The sequence below is a fragment of the Mercenaria mercenaria genome, chromosome 7, assembly GCF_021730395.1.
Source record: "Mercenaria mercenaria strain notata chromosome 7, MADL_Memer_1, whole genome shotgun sequence".
In the NCBI taxonomy this organism is placed as follows: domain Eukaryota; kingdom Metazoa; phylum Mollusca; class Bivalvia; order Venerida; family Veneridae; genus Mercenaria; species Mercenaria mercenaria.
This window is the reverse complement of record NC_069367.1, coordinates 14138984-14158470: the sequence shown is the minus strand read 5'-3', so window position 1 is coordinate 14158470 and position 19487 is coordinate 14138984. Positions and strand designations below refer to the sequence as shown.

The window sequence follows — 19487 nt, the reverse complement described above, 5'->3', positions numbered from 1 at the left end:
AAATTGCTACAGTTAAGAGGTATTGTAATTAGATGTATTTTAAAAAAAGGCATAGCTCTAATCCCAAAGAGCACGAAAATTAAGTAGGGATTGAGCAATTGAGAAAATGTAATTGTGTGCTTATTAAAACAAAAGGGCATTCATGCCCTGGACCGGTCATCCAAGTTTCAAATTTCAAAAGGGTTTAAAAATAGAGAAATGTGAAAACAAAACTCGCTCACAAGCGGTCATGCTTTTCACAAATTAAACATGATCATGCTGGAAACGATTGATTCTGCCTTTGCGACCAGTGTAGGCCTAGATCATGATCAATCTGCACATCCGTGCAGTCTGATCATGATCCGCACTGTTAGCCATTCAGTAAGTATCGTTTTGGTAAGCACCTCTTTTAACAGCTAATGGTACAGTTCAAATTAAAAGGTGGACAAGCACATTATAGAAATTTAGCAGGGTAAGGGTTAAACAGTATAAAGATTATTATTATATCAAGATTAAAAGGTCACAAGAAGAACTACGAGTGGAATACTGTTTGATAGAACAAAATCATAGTGATCGAGTTTTATGAAGATCTGTTAAAAACTGATGATTCTTGCACACATACACAAATTTCAGACATCACTGTCACGAAATCTACCAAGTTTGATGACTCAAGTCTGAAATTATTCTCTTGCTATCCGTCAATAACCATCTAATGACCGCAAAATCAGGCTTAAAAGTGCGAAAACTCATTTATTGATCGAAATCTACTTTCTGTGTCTAGGTAATAGTGACCTTGACCTACTGACCACACGCTTATCATAATTTGAAGTCTTAACATTGAAAAGCAAAGACTTCTCTACATACTGAACAGAAAACGTTTTAAACCTAAAGGTCACTATGGCAGTCTAATTTGTTTCACTGCCCTCCAAAATAATAGGGGTCATCTACTGACCACAGCCAATCATATGTTATTACATACGAAGCACGACTTCTCATCAAGGATGTCAGAAGTTACTGAGCGAAAACCGCTTACAGCCTGAAGGTTACTTTAACCTTGACCTTTGGCCTTGTGACACAATTCATAATTTTAACATGTCCAAAACATTGTGGAATGATACTAATTTCACTTGGGTATTGATTACATTTTACTCGGACTTTATCATAGACTCCCTGTGTAAAATCTCAAACTTTTAACTAAAATAAAGGTATTAAATCGATACAATATTTCAGTAAAACTTCAAAGTTTGGTTGTTTGTAGCATCATCTGGGGCATGTGCAGTGAAAAATCTTATTTTGATTTCTAAATTAGTGTGATATTTATTTCTGAAGTCACTATATGTTCATTGTAAATATACTTGATAATACCCAAGTGGAAACTGGCAGGTACTCGAAAATGCAGCTCTCTGATTGGTCAATTAGAACCCCTAATGTATTGTGATGTCATGATAAAGTTATGAATTAATATTAGGGGTCAGCTTCTGACCATTGGCAGTCGTTTAATGAATATTGACCACTGCATGCTAAAGCATTCTAAAGATATTGCGCTGGAACCATCTTCAGTCTGAGGGACACTGTCCTTGACTTTTGATCTAGTTACTCCTTAAACGATATTGGTCAAAAATTTTCCATACACTGACGCCTGAATTTCATATTGGGTGCAGCACGTAATTTAATGTGTATCGTTGCATTAATTCTTTTATTTTGAACAGTATTGTCAGTCTTATTCATGCTATTTAACAAATTCATAATAATATCTACATTACAGTTATGTCTGTGGATATTATGTACATGCATGCAATAAAAAGGTTTATTTTATGTTAACTAATGAAATACTGTATTCTATCAGTTAAATATTTTCATATCTCATCACTCACACTGTGAAAATATGAAATCTATATTTTCACACTGTGAGAGATATAGCTCCGCCCCCTCATTACATTGTGTATGAATTTTAAATTATTTGCTTAAAACAGGATGAAAATTGTAGTCGCACTTTGTTCTTTATAGTATATTTTTCGATTCAAATTATTTTACTTAAAGAGAATTTCATAACGTTCTGCAACAAAAAATAAAACAAAATGGAACTTTATGTTGCATGCGTCTTTATAACGTCACAGCACGCCTGACGTCATGTCTGTTTACGCGCGTCTGTTTCCCGCGCTGAGATTAAAATAGTTGCAAAATGCACATCTCAACGTAATTGAGCATCAAATAAAAAGAAAATTTGTTTGTTTTTCGTGAATATTGAATATATATCTCATCTCGAAGTGAGAAAATTTTCACATTTTCACTCGCGCTACGCGCTCGTGAAAATATTTGAAATTTTCTCACTTCTCAGTGAGATATATTCCATATTCACTCAAAACAAACAAATATCCTCTATTTATCACATGTTTGACGTCGTGTGAGTGTAATTCGAATTGACTTGTTTATATATAGTAAAGGGAAATAGATCGTTTTATGTTTCGACAAGAAGCCTCACATTTTATCATTTTATTAAACTCGTTTAATAAATTCAATATGAAAGACGCTCATATAATATCCTCTATTTATTATCTTTGCATCGGAAATATGCACTTGTTCTTTATGGCGGAAGAATATTGAGCTCCTACAGTTGCGCAATATTTCCGCTGCAGAACTTGACGTGTTTATTTCCTGATACAAAGCTAACAAGTGAATGAAGTATTGCCATGCAATACAAAGTCCCCTACTGGAAGGCACCTAATTTTCTCTACTGCAGTATATAACATAATGAACTGATATCTGTCAATGATGTATAAACAATATTGTACTATATATACAATATGTTATAACAACACACTTGGATTAAAATGTGCATATATAAAAACCCACAGTTGTTTTCATATTGAATTGTTTTGGCTGATTATAAAAAAGTTATCATATAAGTTATTTATAGTAACAACAAAGGGAAATTAATCTTAAAAAAAAAAAAAAAATCTGTAATATCAGTCCACAAAAAACTCTTTAACAGATAGACATAGGTCAAAATATATCTAAAAATTGGATGTATCATGCATGTTGTACCACAGAAAAGTGGTCTCGATTTTTTTCTACCGCCAGTAATAAAAAAGTTACAATAAAATCTATTTATAGTAATAACAAAGGGACGTTATTCTAAAAACAAGGGTGCCTCATGGTGGTGAACATTTGGTCCAAGTTACATCAAAATTCCTCCATGCATGAAGAAGAAATGCTCCGTACAAAGTCATTCTTGAATTTGACCTTTGACCTCTAAATATGACCTTGACCTTAGACCTAGGGACCAGGTTCTTGGGCATGACAATCCGTCTTATGTTGGTGAACATTTGTGCCAAGTTACATCACAATCCCTCCATGCATGAAGAAGAAATGCTCCAGACAAAGTCATTCTTGTGTCTGACCTTTGGTCTCTAAGTGTGACCTTGACATTAGACCTTGGGCCTGGGTTTTGCGCAAGACATGTTGTCTCATCCAGGGGAATATTTGTGCCAACTGATATCTAAATCCTGTTTTGCATGACAAAGTTATAGACCGGACAGGAAAAAAATCCTCTTGACCTTTGATCTCAAAATGTGACCTTGACCTTTAAGCTAGGGTACTGGGTGTTGCGCGTGACAGGTCGTCTGATCATGGGGAACATTTATGCCAAGTAATATTGTAATCCCTTGATGGATGACAGAGTTCTAGATCGGACAGGAAAAAAACCTTATTGACCTTTGACCTCCAATTGTGACCTTGACCTTTGAGCTAAGGGTCTGGGCTTTGCGCATGACATGTTGTCTCATCAGGGGGAACATTTGTGCCAAGTAATATTAAAATCCCTTCATGGATGGCAGAGTTATGGACGGGAAGGAAAAAAACTCTGTTGACCTTTGACCCCCAATTGTGACCTTGACCTTTGAGCTAAGGGTCCGGGATTTGCGCACGACACGTCGTCTCATCATGGGGAACACTTGTGCCAAGTAATATTAAAATCCCTTAATGAATGTCAGAGTTATGGACCGGACACGAAACAGACCCTATTCATGCTATGTTAACATTTGACTGCTAAGTGTGACCTTGACCTTTGAGCTAGGGGTCTGAAAGTTGTGCATGACACATCGCCTTATTATGAGGTACATTTGTACCAAGTAATATTAAAATCCCTTCATGGATGGGAGAGTTATGGACCGGACAGGAAAAAAGCCCTGTTGACCTTTGACCTCCAATTGTGACCTTGACCTTTAAGCTAGGGGTCCAGGTTTTGCGCATGACATGTCGTCTCCACATGGGTAACATTTGTGCCAAGTAATATTAAAATCCCTTCATGGATGGCAGAGATATTGACCGGACAGGTAAATAGCCCTGTTGACCTTTGACCTCCAATTGTGACCTTGACCTTTGAGCTAGGGGTCCGGCATTTGCACATGACACGTCAACTCATCATGGGGGACATTTGTACCAAGTAATACTAAAATCCCTTCAAGGATGGGAGAGTTATGGACTGGACAGGAAAAAAGGCCTGTTGACCTTTGACCTCCAATTGTGACCTTGACCTTTGAGCTAGGGGTCCGGGTTTTGCGCATGACACGTCGTCTCATCATGGGGAACATTTGTGCCAAGTAATATTAAAATCCCTTCATGGATGACAGAGTTATGACCGGACACGAAATTGCGGACGGACGGACGGACAGACAGACGGACGGAATGACGGAAAATAGAAATATCAAACAATGTGTATGCTGGTATAATTCATGTACAGATTGGAAAGACCAAAGCTGGGCCGTTACTGTAACTGTATACAGTATGGTGACCTTTCTCTTTCAGCTACCTCTCCATTTCATGGATAAACAATAAAAATATAAATTACATCTTATGAAGCATTAAATTTTATTTTCAGTATTTACAGAAATGGCTTAAAATCAAACTTAACATAAACAAGAATGGTGTTAACACTGTACACATGCCCCCTGAAAATGCTAGACAGAATAGTCCAGAGGGACAAACTAAAACAAATCTGACAATCAAGTGACAATACTCCTGCTTATCCACTTAGTGTTGATCATGTTTACCTATAAGTTTCATTTGAATTGGAAGAAAACTGTAGGAGAAGATAAGTACACAAGGTACAGATGTTGTTGTAAAATTGTTCTGTTAAAGGGGCATAACTCAATATATTATAATCTGACTTCAATGTCCAGATTATCTTCCCTTGTCATATTCATATTCAATTTGATGCCTTATATCAAGTTTCAATTAGGTTAAATTTAAACTGTATGAGGCATTGATAACACAATGCTCAAGGCTCATATTCAACAATGTTTTAGTCTTAAGCTTAGACTTCTCATAAAATGTTATCATAACTTTGTTGATAGCATATTTTGTAGTGATGAAATTTTTCAGAGCTGTCAGAGGCTGCAAAACACACATTTATGCAAATTTTCAGCAGCATTTTTTGCTAATTCATCTATGACAGAACAAAAAGGAAATTCAAAGTTTCAAACATAATTTAGATGAACAGTAATTATCAGTACAAACAGTATGCCAATATCCACTTCATGCAGAAGATATTTACCAAGTTTCATTTGAATTGGATGAAAACTGTTGGAGGGGTGATTACACAAGAAAGTGTGATGGACGGACAGTTCAAACACTATATGCCCTCCAACACAGACGGCATAAAAATCAACATGTAATGCATTTCAAAAATAAATTTACAGTAAGTACATTGACAGACCAGTACAGACAAGAATGGCACAAATAACAAAAAGTTTCAAACAGCAAATTCTTGATTTTACCCTAATATGCTTCTGCCCTTCAAAAAATATTCATTTAATATATGTAAATAAATTACTTAAGGATAACATGGTGTAATAGGCCACAATTTCACCAAAAGCATACATACAACTTGATAATGTAAGCTTTAAAAATGTCAAACGATAGAAAAAAGGTGCATAATTGACAAGATATATAGTGACAGATGTTATCAAAAATTTTCTGTACATTACCTCCCCTGATAATTTTGGGTTTTCATGAATTATCTCCCCTGAAAACTAGAAAAAATGATTTTCTCCCTTTCTCCTACGGGGAATTTTAGATTTCTTTTTGATATTTGTATCAGAATCATATAATGCAGCTTTCTACCGCAAAAGTTTCTCGAAATCCAAGTTCAGATTCTCATAATTAAAGAAATTATATATTTCCCATAGGCATCAATGTTAACTTCAATACCGATTATCTCCCCAAAAAATGACAAAATTTGAAAAATCTCTCGGTGAAACATTTTTAATTTTGAAAGTCTTTAAAGTGACCAAATTTCGTTTAAATATTACCATCCAGTTACAAGATATGAAATATGGCTATTACACCATGTTATCCTTAAAGACCTATTGTCATTAAGATTTTTTATTCCATGACTCCATTTATAAATCGCCAGTCCACAGTTTGTGCAATATAACCAGTCAATAGTTCACCACCATGTATTTTGTTGGGCAAAAGTCAAAACTTGAAAAAAATAGTTAAATGAAATCTATTTCTGATGTTCTGTAATAAAACACCTTTTTGAATGGCTTGCCAGTCAAATGACAAAACCTATTGACCCCTGGTCCTTCTGATCTCATGCAATAGTTTTTACTATTGACCAATAAGCCATTCAGTAAATGTATATATATTAAACTGCTTTATTACAATTAAAAACTAAATTCATGTAAAAATGTTAATAATATTAAGAAGTTAGGCATCATAGTCAAACTGAAGGTCAAAAATGGATTTGTATCTAGAAATATGCACGGGTTCTGTAGCATAAATATTGCGCGACTCTAGGAGCACTGCATCATTCACCAAAAGAACAATTGCATACTTCTTTTTACAAATCTAATAATCTTTAAACAAATGCATCTACACTTATAATTATTTTTTATTACATATGTTACTGAATAATGGTAACAAATTTGCACTATATCATGATCTGGCTCCAGAAATAATGCTGTACATGAATTTATATCACAGAGAGAATTACATCATTAAATAACACAAGAATAGCATATAGTGACAACGATAGATGACATTTTCATGAGGTTAGAAAATGTTACAGTAAATTATAGTAGGATTGCATATTTTTATATTTACATATTATATCATTAAGGTAGTGGATCAGTAATGACCATCAGCAAATTATGTATTCTTCAAAAGCGATTTATTTTCGTATATTCACGTTTTCGAGGAAAAATATTTGCACGCTGAGCTCCTTAACGTCTGAAAAATGCCGAGTTGCATCATGGGAATATGTAATCACATGTAAACTGCCAAGTTGCATTATAAGAATATGTAATCACACGTAAACTGCCAAGTTGCATTATGAGAATATGTAATCACACGTAAATTGCCAGGTGTCAACACAGGTCCACTACCTGTACATGTATATAATCATTAGGCTAAAGTGCACAAAAATACAGTAATATTTCAAACTACTCAAAATGCAAGCCCCTTTAATATTTTAAAACAGTTATCAATTGAAATTGCGTTATAATACACACATTGAACAAGTATTGCAGAAAGGAAATACTTTTATTTTTCCACATATAACGTAAAACATAGACAAAACTTTTCAACATCTAATTGCATATCATGACAGTAAACTAACATTGTTTAGGTTATAATGAGGCTTTGCCGAGTTACCACAAAAACAAATGTCCAAGAACTGGATATTTCTATCCACACATAAAACTTGTGATGGATTTTTTTCTTGCATATCATAATTCTCCAAATAATAGCAAAATTGTAATAAAATAAATACTTTTCTTTTAAGAACTATTTTTATCATAGCATCATGTGGATTTATGAATTTTTTTATATCAATATAAATTGCAGCATGAGAGTCATCTTACATCTTGGGTATCAGACGAGTTTTTTCCAGCTGCACCAAAAAAACGCTGAAATCCTGTCCGATATGCAAGAAAAATAAATCACGAATAATGCACAACCTTATCTATATCTGCTCAAAATGGACAAAACCTTTAACATTCAAATATCATCACTTTATGACTAGAATCAGCAGAAAAGAGAATTGCATGACATTTAAATGCATCTTTTTTCCCATTTTTAAAAAATATATATATACATAATATGAAAATGGAACAACCACAACTTCTTTGCACCAAAATTATATATCAGTCATGGCAGGGGAGAACAAGAATTTCATGACTGAAACAAAACTGGTGAAATATATTGAATATAGAAAGGTGCCATGTAAGCCCTATACTGTTCACCTGTCCATGACCTTTTTATCTTACTTCTGGCCAAATTTGTTGAAGATTCATCAAGCAAACCAAAAGAAGTTGATGTTCTGCTTTTAGGTCTGGTAACCCCTAATTGCAGTCAAGAAAAAGAATTTGAAAGCAATTAAGAAAATCACATCCAACGATGATATAGACCAAGTATTGTCGAGATTCATCATGTGGTTCATTAGAAGAAGTCTTTTAGATTTTTTCTATTTTCAACCCTGGCAACCCCTAACTGCAGTCAAGCAAAATGATTACAATAAATAAGAGGAAGATGCATGGCCAATATGCTACCTGCCAAGTTTGATGTAATTCTGACAAGTTGTTTCAGAGGAAGCTGTCTAAGCAAAATTGTTGGAGATGATGGCCGACACAGACACAATCCATGTGTACTAACAGCTTGCCCTGAACCACTAGCTGGTTCTGGGCTAAATATACAAAAAGAGAAAACTGGGCTGCTGTTTCCAGTCATAATCTCACACATAAATCATTTAGAAAAACATTCAAAGATCTCAATAGATCTACCTAAAGAATATCAAAAATATAAGAATACAACATAAAAACATAACACTATGTCAATGGAATATCAAAAAAAAAAAAAAGTATTCAGCAACAGTACATTACACTCTTTTCCTTCCTTACATGGACATTGCAGTCTTGGTGCAAAATATTACACATTTTTATCCTGACCTTATAGACATTTACAGTATGCAAGTTGTTTACACTGTTGCTATGGTTACATCCAACACACTGCTCACCACCACAAGACTGGTCCCATGATGAGGGGAGAGTAGTATCCCCTGCGGTAGTAATATGGTTCCCGGACACAAACCACCTGACCTGGCTGGTTCCCCATGACAACAGTTCCACCTCCTGAAGCATCTCTCACCACTGAAAAATGAACATAATCATCTAAGCTAAAGAAACTGTTGCATATATCCTTCATAAATCATACAGTATACCTTCATGAATCACCAAATCTATTTATTCATTTAACTTAAAGATTGACACTCACGTTAAATACATGTAACTTAAAATTCAATCATCTGAGTTACAGAAATTGATGCATACATTCATAAATCATACAGCATACCTTCATGACTCACCCAATCTACTCATTCATTTAGCTTAAAGATTGACAATCACTTTAAATAACTAACAATTCAATTGTCTGAGCCACTTTACAAATCAAACACTGTAGAGTAGCTTTTACCTACTGTTTGGTCCACCTTTTCCATAACAACATTTTTCTCTTATTCCTTTTTTGATAAAAAGACAACACCCCACATATTATACACCACTATTAACCATTATTACGCTGAACACGATTGATTCTGCCTTTGCAGCCAGTGTTACTAAGGATCATGATCAGTCTGCACATCCATGCATATCTGCACTGTTTGACATTCAGTCAGTCACTTTATGTTAAGCATCCCTTGTAACAGTTATTGGTACTGTCCAAATTGAAAGATGGACAAGTTCATTAAAGAAATTTGGCAGGGTAAGGGTTAAGAACTCTACATGTGGTACAGAACTGTAAAATTATTCAAAATATCTTGACAAGTTTTTATCATCAATAATCATTTCAGCCATTTTGCATACCCTTTTTCTTAATGCCAACTTTGGCTTTATATATCAACAAATTGTTAGAAAAACCCTTCTGGATATCTTAGTGAGCATTTCTGTGATAAAACTTTTCAGGTTTCAAAATTAATGTGATATTTTTTTAATCTTTTCACAGTGAAAAACACTTTTTAACTGTCATTACTAAAGATATACATGTATCTTAAAAATTCCAACTGTTACTACTTCCATCACCATAAATCTTTAGAATGTTGCATAATCAAAACCTGATTCTTGCACAATAAAGCCAAAATAAGCGAAAAACCGTATTACTTTGTGAACAAGACAGTAAATGAACTTTTATGTGGTACAAGAAAACATTAAAATATTCTTTTATAATACCTAATTTGACTGAATCAGGATTATATCTGAATTATCAGAAATAGACATGAAAAGTGCAGAAAAGGCATTCACAACAGCTTTGGCTGCCTGCTGTTGGGCGAGACACAAACCAGCAACCTATAAATTTTCAGCTGGCAATATCAATGAATATGTTGCATGCAGATCAAAACGGCTTCTGTTAAAATTTTCCGATTATACCCAATCCGCGTCCCTCGACAGTATCCTATCCTAATTAAATCTGTCTCTTAAACAGAAAACAGGTAAAAAACCAAAGAAGAAATGTAAGAGTGTGTTTTTCTAGAACAGTGCTAAAATGCAAGACTTTAGTGCAGTTTGGTACATACAATTGACTGTTCCAAGACTTTGCCCTACTGTGTTGCAATCTATGTTTGTTCTGTCTATGTTGTCTGTATGTACACATTAATGGTTTCAGTTGGAAGAGACTGGGTTCTTAGAACAGTCTTTTCTTTAGGATATTTGTCCTTAATTTCATAAATGTAAAATCATTAATATTCGTTGTGAACTACTTTTGTGAATTTCAGGGTCGTCAATCCACAATTTTAAATCCCATTGAACAAGTAAAGTTCCCCATTCCTTTTAAGTTCAAAAGTTGCAATCCACAAATTCATATCCACTGTGATATAAAAAAGCTGTTTTGGCTCAAACCACGAAATGTTTATGCTCATGAAAATATATTATTTCACAGGTAGTTTGTAAGAAAATACATGTACCATACTGTCCAGGGGCTGCTATTATCTGACCAGGATAGCCATGTGTGAATGTTTGTGGGTAGACAACCTGTGCCCCTGGGGGTACAGCCACCCCTGGAGGTGCTGCGATCTCTCCAGTCCTGTTCATTGTCCTGGCTTCTTCAAGCGCTATCTGCCAGGCTCTGTAAAAAAATATTTTCATTAACATTTGTAATGTCACTTTGCACATACCTTTCAAATATTAATAAAAATCATTTTTTTGTAAGTCGAGCATAATTATTCTTATAGACAAGCCAGACGCAAAATAAATATAATGAACACTGAAAATTTGGAGAACATAATTATGGATGATGTCTGTTTGCTTGATTTTTGTGAAATATATATCATCACAAAATAAAAATGTAAAAACTGTCTCACATCTCAGTGAAATAGATTCCATATTCACAAAAAACAACATTTTTTTTTATTTTATGCTTATTTATGTTGAAATATACATGTAGCACAAAGTAATATCCCAGCACCACAAACAGATGTACATAAAGAACAAACTATTGGTAAAACCAACCGATCATGTTTCCCGAAATAGGATTATTGCCTACTAGTATTAAAAGCAATAAAGCAGTGAAAAAAGCTTCCAGAGAGGTTTCTTAGGTCTCCAGCAAGTAGATGTTGAGAAAAAGCATGCACAAAAAATGTGCATCTCTTCTTGGGACTGAAGTTTCCTATAAAGTCTCACTGAATATCAACCAAGGGTTTCTGAGGAATGCTTTGGACAAGGATGGCACTATAGTTTACTAATGCTGAATAATCAAAGAGCAATAACTTATTGAAAAATCATCCGCACAGAACATGAAGACAGTATGCTCATTTCATTATTGAAGTTAAGCTTATTCCCCTGAAGTTTAAATGAATTACAGAGGATGGTTGTTGAGGAAATATCCAGACAAAAAAATTAATGCTCCAACAGTATAATACTGTTGAATAATCAAACGTCAATAACTCAGTTAAAATCACCTGACCGAAACACATTCCTATCACGCTTCACTGAATTCCAGCCAAGTGCTGCTGAGGAATACTCTGGACAAGAAATGGTGCTATAGTTCACTAATGTTGAATAATCAAAGGGCAATAACTCAGTAAAAATCATTTGACCATAACATGAAGACAATCTGTGCATTTTCTCTCCAAAGTGGAGCTTCCTATGAAGTTTCCAATAATTGCAGCCATTGGTTGCTTAGGAATAATCAAACAAGAAATGGTGCTATAATATTGAATAATCAAAGGGCAATAACTCAATGGAAAATCATACAACCAAAACAAAAAGAAAATTGTGCACGTCTCTTAATGGGAGTGAAGCTTCCTATGAAGTTTCTCTTTATTCCAGCCAGTGGTTTCTGAGAACTAATCCAGACAAGAATTGCGGGACAGATGGACAGACAGATGGACAAAGCTGCAACTTTAAGTTTCCCTTTTGGGGATCATAGCAAAAATACCCAACCTCATATCATCTGGGGATTCAGCACACAATTTCAGATCTTCATCATTACGCAACTGTAGATACAACAGACACTGCTTGCCATAGCCTTCCGGTGCACTGAATTCACACTGAAACATAAAATGCATGTCCGTGCATTTGCAATTTCAAGATGTATATTACCAATGTATATGAATTTTATACCTATACCCAGTTACTGTCTTACAGGATATATTACAGGCGTATTTGTGCAATTATTGGGAAACAGATTTTAGTTTTGTGTGCTTTGTTGGCAAATAAAACACGGTTTTGAGTTCAGATGCGAAGTTATCTAATTATGAAGGCCAAAGGCCCAAGTGATTAATTATGATGCATCTGAACAAAAAAACGTGTTCTATTTGCCAACAAAGCGTGCAAAACTAAAATCAATTTCCATTCTAACATTGTTTGAATTACACCAGGACGGGATACTAACCTCAGCCAGGAATCCTTTTTTAGGTGTAAATGGATGGAGTAAACCAGAATAGACAAAAAAACAGATCATTTTGCAAAACGTGTTTTAATTGACAAGACAATTACATGGTAAAATTTGGGCAGTACAATTAATTTTGTTATTTTGTGTTCACTGAAAACTTACTGACGTGCAGGTTTATCTTGGTCTGCATTGGTCGCAAAGGCAAAATCACTTGCCACCAGCAGACTAAAGGTAAAATGTATGCACTGTGTTTGTTGGATAAATTTAATTAAAGTTCATATTTCAAAACATTTTATTGAGATGCACTATTATAAAATGCTGTTTAACACATTATACAAGTACCCGTGTACTAACAGGACATAACGCATCAGTAAACTTAAGGATATAATAAATTATTAAGTGTGCATTCATGCTTTGCACGTTATTTTTCATTAGCTCATTTTTCATGACATGACACACTTTAAATACTTGGCATATGTAAATACATATTCACTGACAGAACAAATTACATGACTTTAGGACATATATTTAATGTGCGTATCAAAGGATGAATGCGAAAGAAGTCTAAGTGTTTCGTTATTTTTATGCATTTATACATCTTTCTCATTCACCTCTTGAATTATGCATTTAGAATATATGTTACTTAAGTTCATATTCACAACAGTTTATTCTTATTCAGTAACAGGACAGACAACTCACATCTCCGCTAGTTTTGATGCCTATACATAATGCACAGACAATAAACCTTCCCTCCGCCTGATGTTTATCTTGTGACTCAAAGTATGCCAACTCTCCTGACCTGTACAACACAAACCAATTCTTCTTCCAGCGATGTAAAACCGTACCTAGAAAAACAAAATTACTCATATAAATGAAGCTGCCCTTCTCCATAGCTCAACAGGGAAAGCGCAGATCTATTGATTGCTGGGGTGTTAGTTTGATCCAAGGAGGAGAGCAAGGAGTATGTTCTCTGCGATGATTTGGTAGAAGACTTTGTATCTGAAATCATTCATCCCAAAACTCTGATTAACATGGGGAAGTTGGCAGAACTTTACTTGTGGAGAACAGGTTAGTACTGGTACAGAATCCAGTCAAAGGTTAAGGTAACACATTGTCATTACCAAACTGAAATATTGTTGAAGAAAACAGCTCTAAAAACAAAACATCAATTTTGTAGTTTTCCTTTCCTTGTTCCTGAATTTTCTAAATTTAACAATTGCTGATTATATCTCCACATTTCCATAATGCACTTCTTTCATGGAAAATCGAATGTTGTTATCAATAGTCTTAGTAACTTTTTAGTAATGGTCGAATTCATCACTCTGTGTTGGCAATAACCATTATATCAGTATACTGTGACAATATAATGGTGTTGAAATTATTCAAACAGTGTTTAACAGGCAATATGCTTACTTTTTCTTTGCAGCCATCCAGCTTTTACAATCTGTATCTCCATAATTATTTGTCAGTCTGAAAATATTAATATACATAATACATGCATACATATATATAATGTATACTCCTTTCCTTCTAAGATCAAAATATTTTCCACCATGTGAAAACATGATGCAATATTTTCATGAGCGGTGTAGGCATTCGTTGGAAATTAAGATTGTGTTTTCATGAGTAAATGAGCCGTGTCATGAGAAAACCAACATAGTGGGTTTGCGACCAGCATGGATCCAGACCGGCCTGCGCATCCGCGCAGTCTGGTCAGGATCCATGCTGTTCACTTTCAAAGCCTATTGCAATCAGAGAAACTATTAGCGGCCAGCGGTTGCGCAGGCTGGTCTGGATCCATGCTGGTCGCAAAGCCACTGTGTTGGTTTTCACATGGCGCGGCTCAAATGATATTTTACCATACAATCATGTAAAACAAACAAATTTATTTTCATTTCATGTTTCTCAATGATCTAACCTAAATTTTGCATGGTTTGGATTTTTCATCCCAATATAATGAAAACAAAACAAACAAAAAATTTCACTGTTATGTTGTGACTAGTCTGTCTTGACATCATCAAAATTCAAGCTGTGTTGGTGCCATGAGGTTGTTAATGCATGACATTAACATGAGCAAAATTTGTTATTCTTTGTTACATTTTTAACATCTGAAAAGACGTGTTTAACAAAAGAAGCTTTGTTTGTTTTAAATGTAAGATAAAAATTATCTTAAATTCATTAATACCAGATTTTGAAATTAACATCATTATTCCCATGTTACTTAAACTTAATAAAGACTGGTAAACATATTCCTGTCACTCACTGATACAAATGAAAAAAAAATTTAATTCATATTTAATTAAAACATAATAGTATATTATAGCAAGCTGTATCCGCACAGGACCAGTTCCCAGAAAAGTTAAATATCGACTTTATTTTGGCGTTATTTCATCCATATTATCCAGATGATTGTTTTTCTTAACTTTGGAAAACACATTTGCCGACACATTTGAGTAAAAACATTAACCTTACCTGTGCTGACAAAACAACCTTATGTCCCATCGGGCCATGAAAATTATACTGTACATGCACAATATTTTGTTAAAGATATAATTTTCATAAATTACTTCATGAATTTTAATACCCCAGTCAAAATAAGAAAAGTCATATTTTGGAAAGTTATTATTTCATCCTGGTAACAGGAAAAGTTTGGTATATTGGGTTAAAAGCTATAATTTCCTCCATACTTTTTACACACACATCAATTTCAGCTGGATTTTTACTTGAAAAATGTTCATCATTCCACTTTAATTCGGCAACTTTATTAATACAGTCCACCTGAAGGAAAATATGTGTGTGTGTATGTCCTGGTTTAACGTCTTTTTCAACAATTTTTCAAGTTTATTATTTCAATTGATTCATCAGTCCTGAGAAAAAAAAGTATTTGATCATTCAGATTACGACATACAAATTGCTATTTACTATTTACAGAATTTGCTATCATATTTTTCCCGAGATCAAAGAATTATAAATACTTCTGTTTCCTGTCCAGGCCCTTCCCCAGAAATTTTTTAAGGCGCTGGGGTAAAGTTTGCGTGGCGAGATAAGGGGTGGGTGCGGGAGGGGTTCCCCCTTCCGTGTTCAATTTTTTTTAAAAAATCGAACCCAAATGGTGCTTTTTTAAGTATACCATATGCAAAAAAACACAACAACATGTATTTCATTACTTCTACATTTTTACATAATCATATAACCATCAATATATCATATACACTAAACAGATGTCCACTTCTTTTATATGTATTTTCAAACAACACATATGTCCTTCCACTTCTTTTGTACTAACACTAACAACACATAGGCATTTTTGTTTTCATATACCGATAAGTGTCTGTCTTTGGCTCTGTGCCATTCCTTTACTGCACCACTGAAATTAAAGTCATTCAATTTTTGTCCCTGCATGGACACCATGAGTAAGGCATTAAGCACTTTCATGCTCACTGGTGAATGGTGGGTGGTCTTTACACATTCAACTGCTGAAACCTCTCTCACAATCTGAAAGTACAAAAAAAAAGTATTTGTTATTTTCCCAGAGCAAGGATAACCAAGAATGGATTTATATTGTAAAAGTTCCTAAGATTTGACATTTATCTTGTGTTCTTCTGCACAATGAATTGCAACAGTATTTATGTTAAATATTTGTGGGTGTTAACAACACCATTGCAGCTTTTTTACACACAGAAGCAGGTTCTGTATTTCAAGTTACTGTATTTTACTGCAAGCAGCAAGTTTCAGAAAGAACATGTATACACACCAGCTGTGGAGGTTGGTAGAAGCAGTCCCATCGTAGCGACTTCGCTCAGGTTTGGGTGAGACTCGGACAGATTACCAACAATCCACTCCATGGTGCGCAAAGTGTTCATCTGTGGTAAGGGTGGCTTTCGCCTGTGCCCATTCAATAACCGCCCGGTCTTCTTCAAGGGAGAAGAGTGATGAAAGAGCCTGAAATGAAACATAAGTTACAATGACATGTTTCAATGACTCAAAATGAATCATAACTTTTTTGTAGTTGATAAGTTTCTTGTTTTTTTTTTCTTCTAAAATTCTTTGGACCATACATGATGCTGTAAATATAGTCAGTAAATAATTAAATCAGTGTTTATTTAGCATAGAAATATTGACTTCCTTGAAATACAGCAGAAGAGAATTCATTCATCCCTTTTATCGACTATCCCAGTTCTTTACGTGAGAAAGTAGGCAGTTGCTTATTTGGAACTGGTCTTTCCCAGGAACGATGGTTAGGTAACCTGCCCTAAATTTTGTTATTCCACTGAAACTTGTATCATTTGGTCTTTGCATGTTTACTTTGAGAGATACAAAAGCAAAGTGAAACACAAAATATCATGGTAGATAAAGTTTAATATTTAGAAATTAATAGCATCTTAAACAATTGTAATTAAACATCCTCGAAAAAGTTTGCTTCAGTTCATCCGGAACAATGATTTCAAACTTCAGTCAAAGAATCACTGGTCATTTTAATACAGTTGCCTTTCTCTGCTAATTATTACTCGATAACAATTAACTTACCCATGCATTCCGTCACCAACTGTTATCCCATTTCGTTGCAGAGACTAATTATAATCTTTAACTAATTATAATCCAATCACTCCTGCTCCAATTAACCGCAAACTTGTGAAAACACAGACTTTCATCACCACGTGTCGTCTTTAAACCCTTATCAGTACATGGTAAACAGCTAGCTACACTGTGTATTCATAAACTTCCCCGATCGATATTTACCTGAGGTATCTCACAGGGATGAAATCGCTTACTGATTTAAGACGCTGCGCTAATAATTGAGGCACCGCGCGGGATAATTAAGCGCTGCGGGAAGCTGTATTTCGTGTTTTAAGCGCCGCGGTAGCGCGGCGCCCTATGCGGCTGGGGAAGGGCCTGCTGTCACTTACAATGTATCTAAAACGACGAGAAAATTTGAGAGCAAACTTTTGAATTAATCTCCTGTTTTCAAAGACAGAATATAGTCTCCTCTTTGTCAGTACTGTTCTCAGTATCCATATTGATTACCGGACCTAAGACAGCTCTGAGGTCCGGTTACTGGACCCCTAGCCACTTCCTAGGAAAAATGGTGATGGCTGGCTACCCTTGACATCTTACTTTTTCTTAGCATTAACTTTTTATCTTGAACTTAAAGGTGATGTATTTCTAGCAGATTATTGACATTTTTCAAGTAAAAATCCAGCTGAAATTGATGTGTGTGTAAAAAGTATGGAGGAAATTATAGCTTTTAACCCAATATACCAAACTTTTCCTGTTACCAGGATGAAATAATAACTTTCCAAATATGACTTTTCTTATTTTGACTGGGGCAGTCTTTTTAAGAAAAGTCGAACTGCACGCAGTAGTTGCTTCCCTTCAATTTCAGAAAACTCTACCTATTGCTAAGGGAGATCAATGCGTAGAAGATTGAAGAAAAGATAAATTATTTTGTTAGTCCAGTTTCTTTATTTCTAAAGCATCAGTTTCAAATACTTATGCGGCAGTATCGTTAATTTAACAAATTTAAATGCACAGCTCTATAAAACATTCACCAAAAAACACACTATGTGCAGTAAGATGCGCATAATGCCACTTCAATCTCCCGTTTTTAAAGACAAAATATAGTCCCCTCTTTGTCAATACTATTCTCAGTATTCATACTGATTACAGGACCTCTAGACAGCCCGGTTACAGGACCCCTAGCCACTTCCTTCTTGATAATAAATTAAGGAAGAAAAATTTATGCGATGTTACGAAAGAAATGGCCCTGCATGATAGAGATGATTGAAATAAATATTTCAGTGGAAAGGAACACAGTTAAACTAAATGACTGCTAAACTGGCACTGCTTATTTACACATTAGATATTTAGTTAGGTCACAATAAATTTTTGTGTTATTTTTTTTTTTCAAAATTTAGAATGTTGACAACTTTTCTTTCACATTTAAAAGCATTGAGCATGAATAAAATTTGCTATCTGATCTATTTCAACTTACTGTATAAAATGACAATGCAAGAATAGAAATGTTTATTTAAAAAAAACCCGAAATTTACCAAAATGTTTCTCTTTTTTTTTCGCTTCCGGGTTTGTTGTTTGTGTAAGATTAGAAAACTAAGCCGTGAAAATCACTCTAGATTTCTTAGGCTAGTATACACTAAATCTTATCATCTAGCGGCATGTATACACTAAATCTTATAATTGAAATGAACAATGTTTGCAGTGCTGTCACACAGTAGATAGGTCCATTTCTGATTACAGAACCGTATCTCATTTAGAAAGACGAAAAAAGTATGTGTCATGTATTTTCTGCTTTGGGAGTCTTTTCTTGAGTGTCACAGTCGTTTACTGCAGATTGGTATTACTATACTGTCCCCCAACTTCATCTTCCATGGTGCACCTCAAATTCCCCTAATTGTCGTCTTTTGATCTATAAACCCGTGTTACACCATATGGGCCAGTTGCCGGAACGGCAGTCTTCGATTTTCAGTCGTCTCCAATCGGTAATAAGGTGGCCATCGCCGGTAAAAGAAGATAAAAGCTGGTAAAATGCCACTTGTTGTCACTCAGAGAAGCACGAATCTAGGAGCCCCGGAAGCAGGATGCATAGTGAACAGCTGTACCACGGCGAG

General features: G+C 34.8%; 1 protein-coding gene across 1 annotated transcript; it reads right to left on the bottom strand.

Annotated features, from left to right (window-relative positions):
• Positions 1-4831: 4831 nt before the first annotated feature.
• Positions 4832-19004, bottom strand: LOC123554877 (pleckstrin homology domain-containing family B member 2-like). Its single transcript, XM_045345276.2, has 6 exons — positions 18912-19004; positions 14275-14331; positions 13561-13706; positions 12411-12517; positions 10934-11094; positions 4832-9128 (listed from the first exon to the last, which is right to left on the bottom strand). Exons 2-6 carry the CDS (start codon positions 14315-14317, stop codon positions 8992-8994), a joined length of 594 nt encoding a protein of 197 aa, XP_045201211.2. The 5' UTR covers positions 14318-14331; positions 18912-19004; the 3' UTR covers positions 4832-8991.
• Positions 19005-19487: the final 483 nt, after the last annotated feature.

What these genes read in the sequence shown, in the direction of transcription:
- LOC123554877 (XM_045345276.2), bottom strand. Translation starts at nt 14,317, where the DNA reads ATGGAGATACAGATTGTAAAAGCTGGATGGCTGCAAAGAAAAA. An exon ending in TGGATGGCTGCAAAGAAAAA is followed by an intron (nt 13,707 to 14,274) that starts GTAAGCATATTG and finishes TTGTTTTTCTAG; the next exon opens with GTACGGTTTTACATCGCTGG. An exon ending in AGCAGCCCCTGGACAGTATG is followed by an intron (nt 9,129 to 10,933) that starts GTACATGTATTT and finishes TTCATTTTTCAG; the next exon opens with TGGTGAGAGATGCTTCAGGA.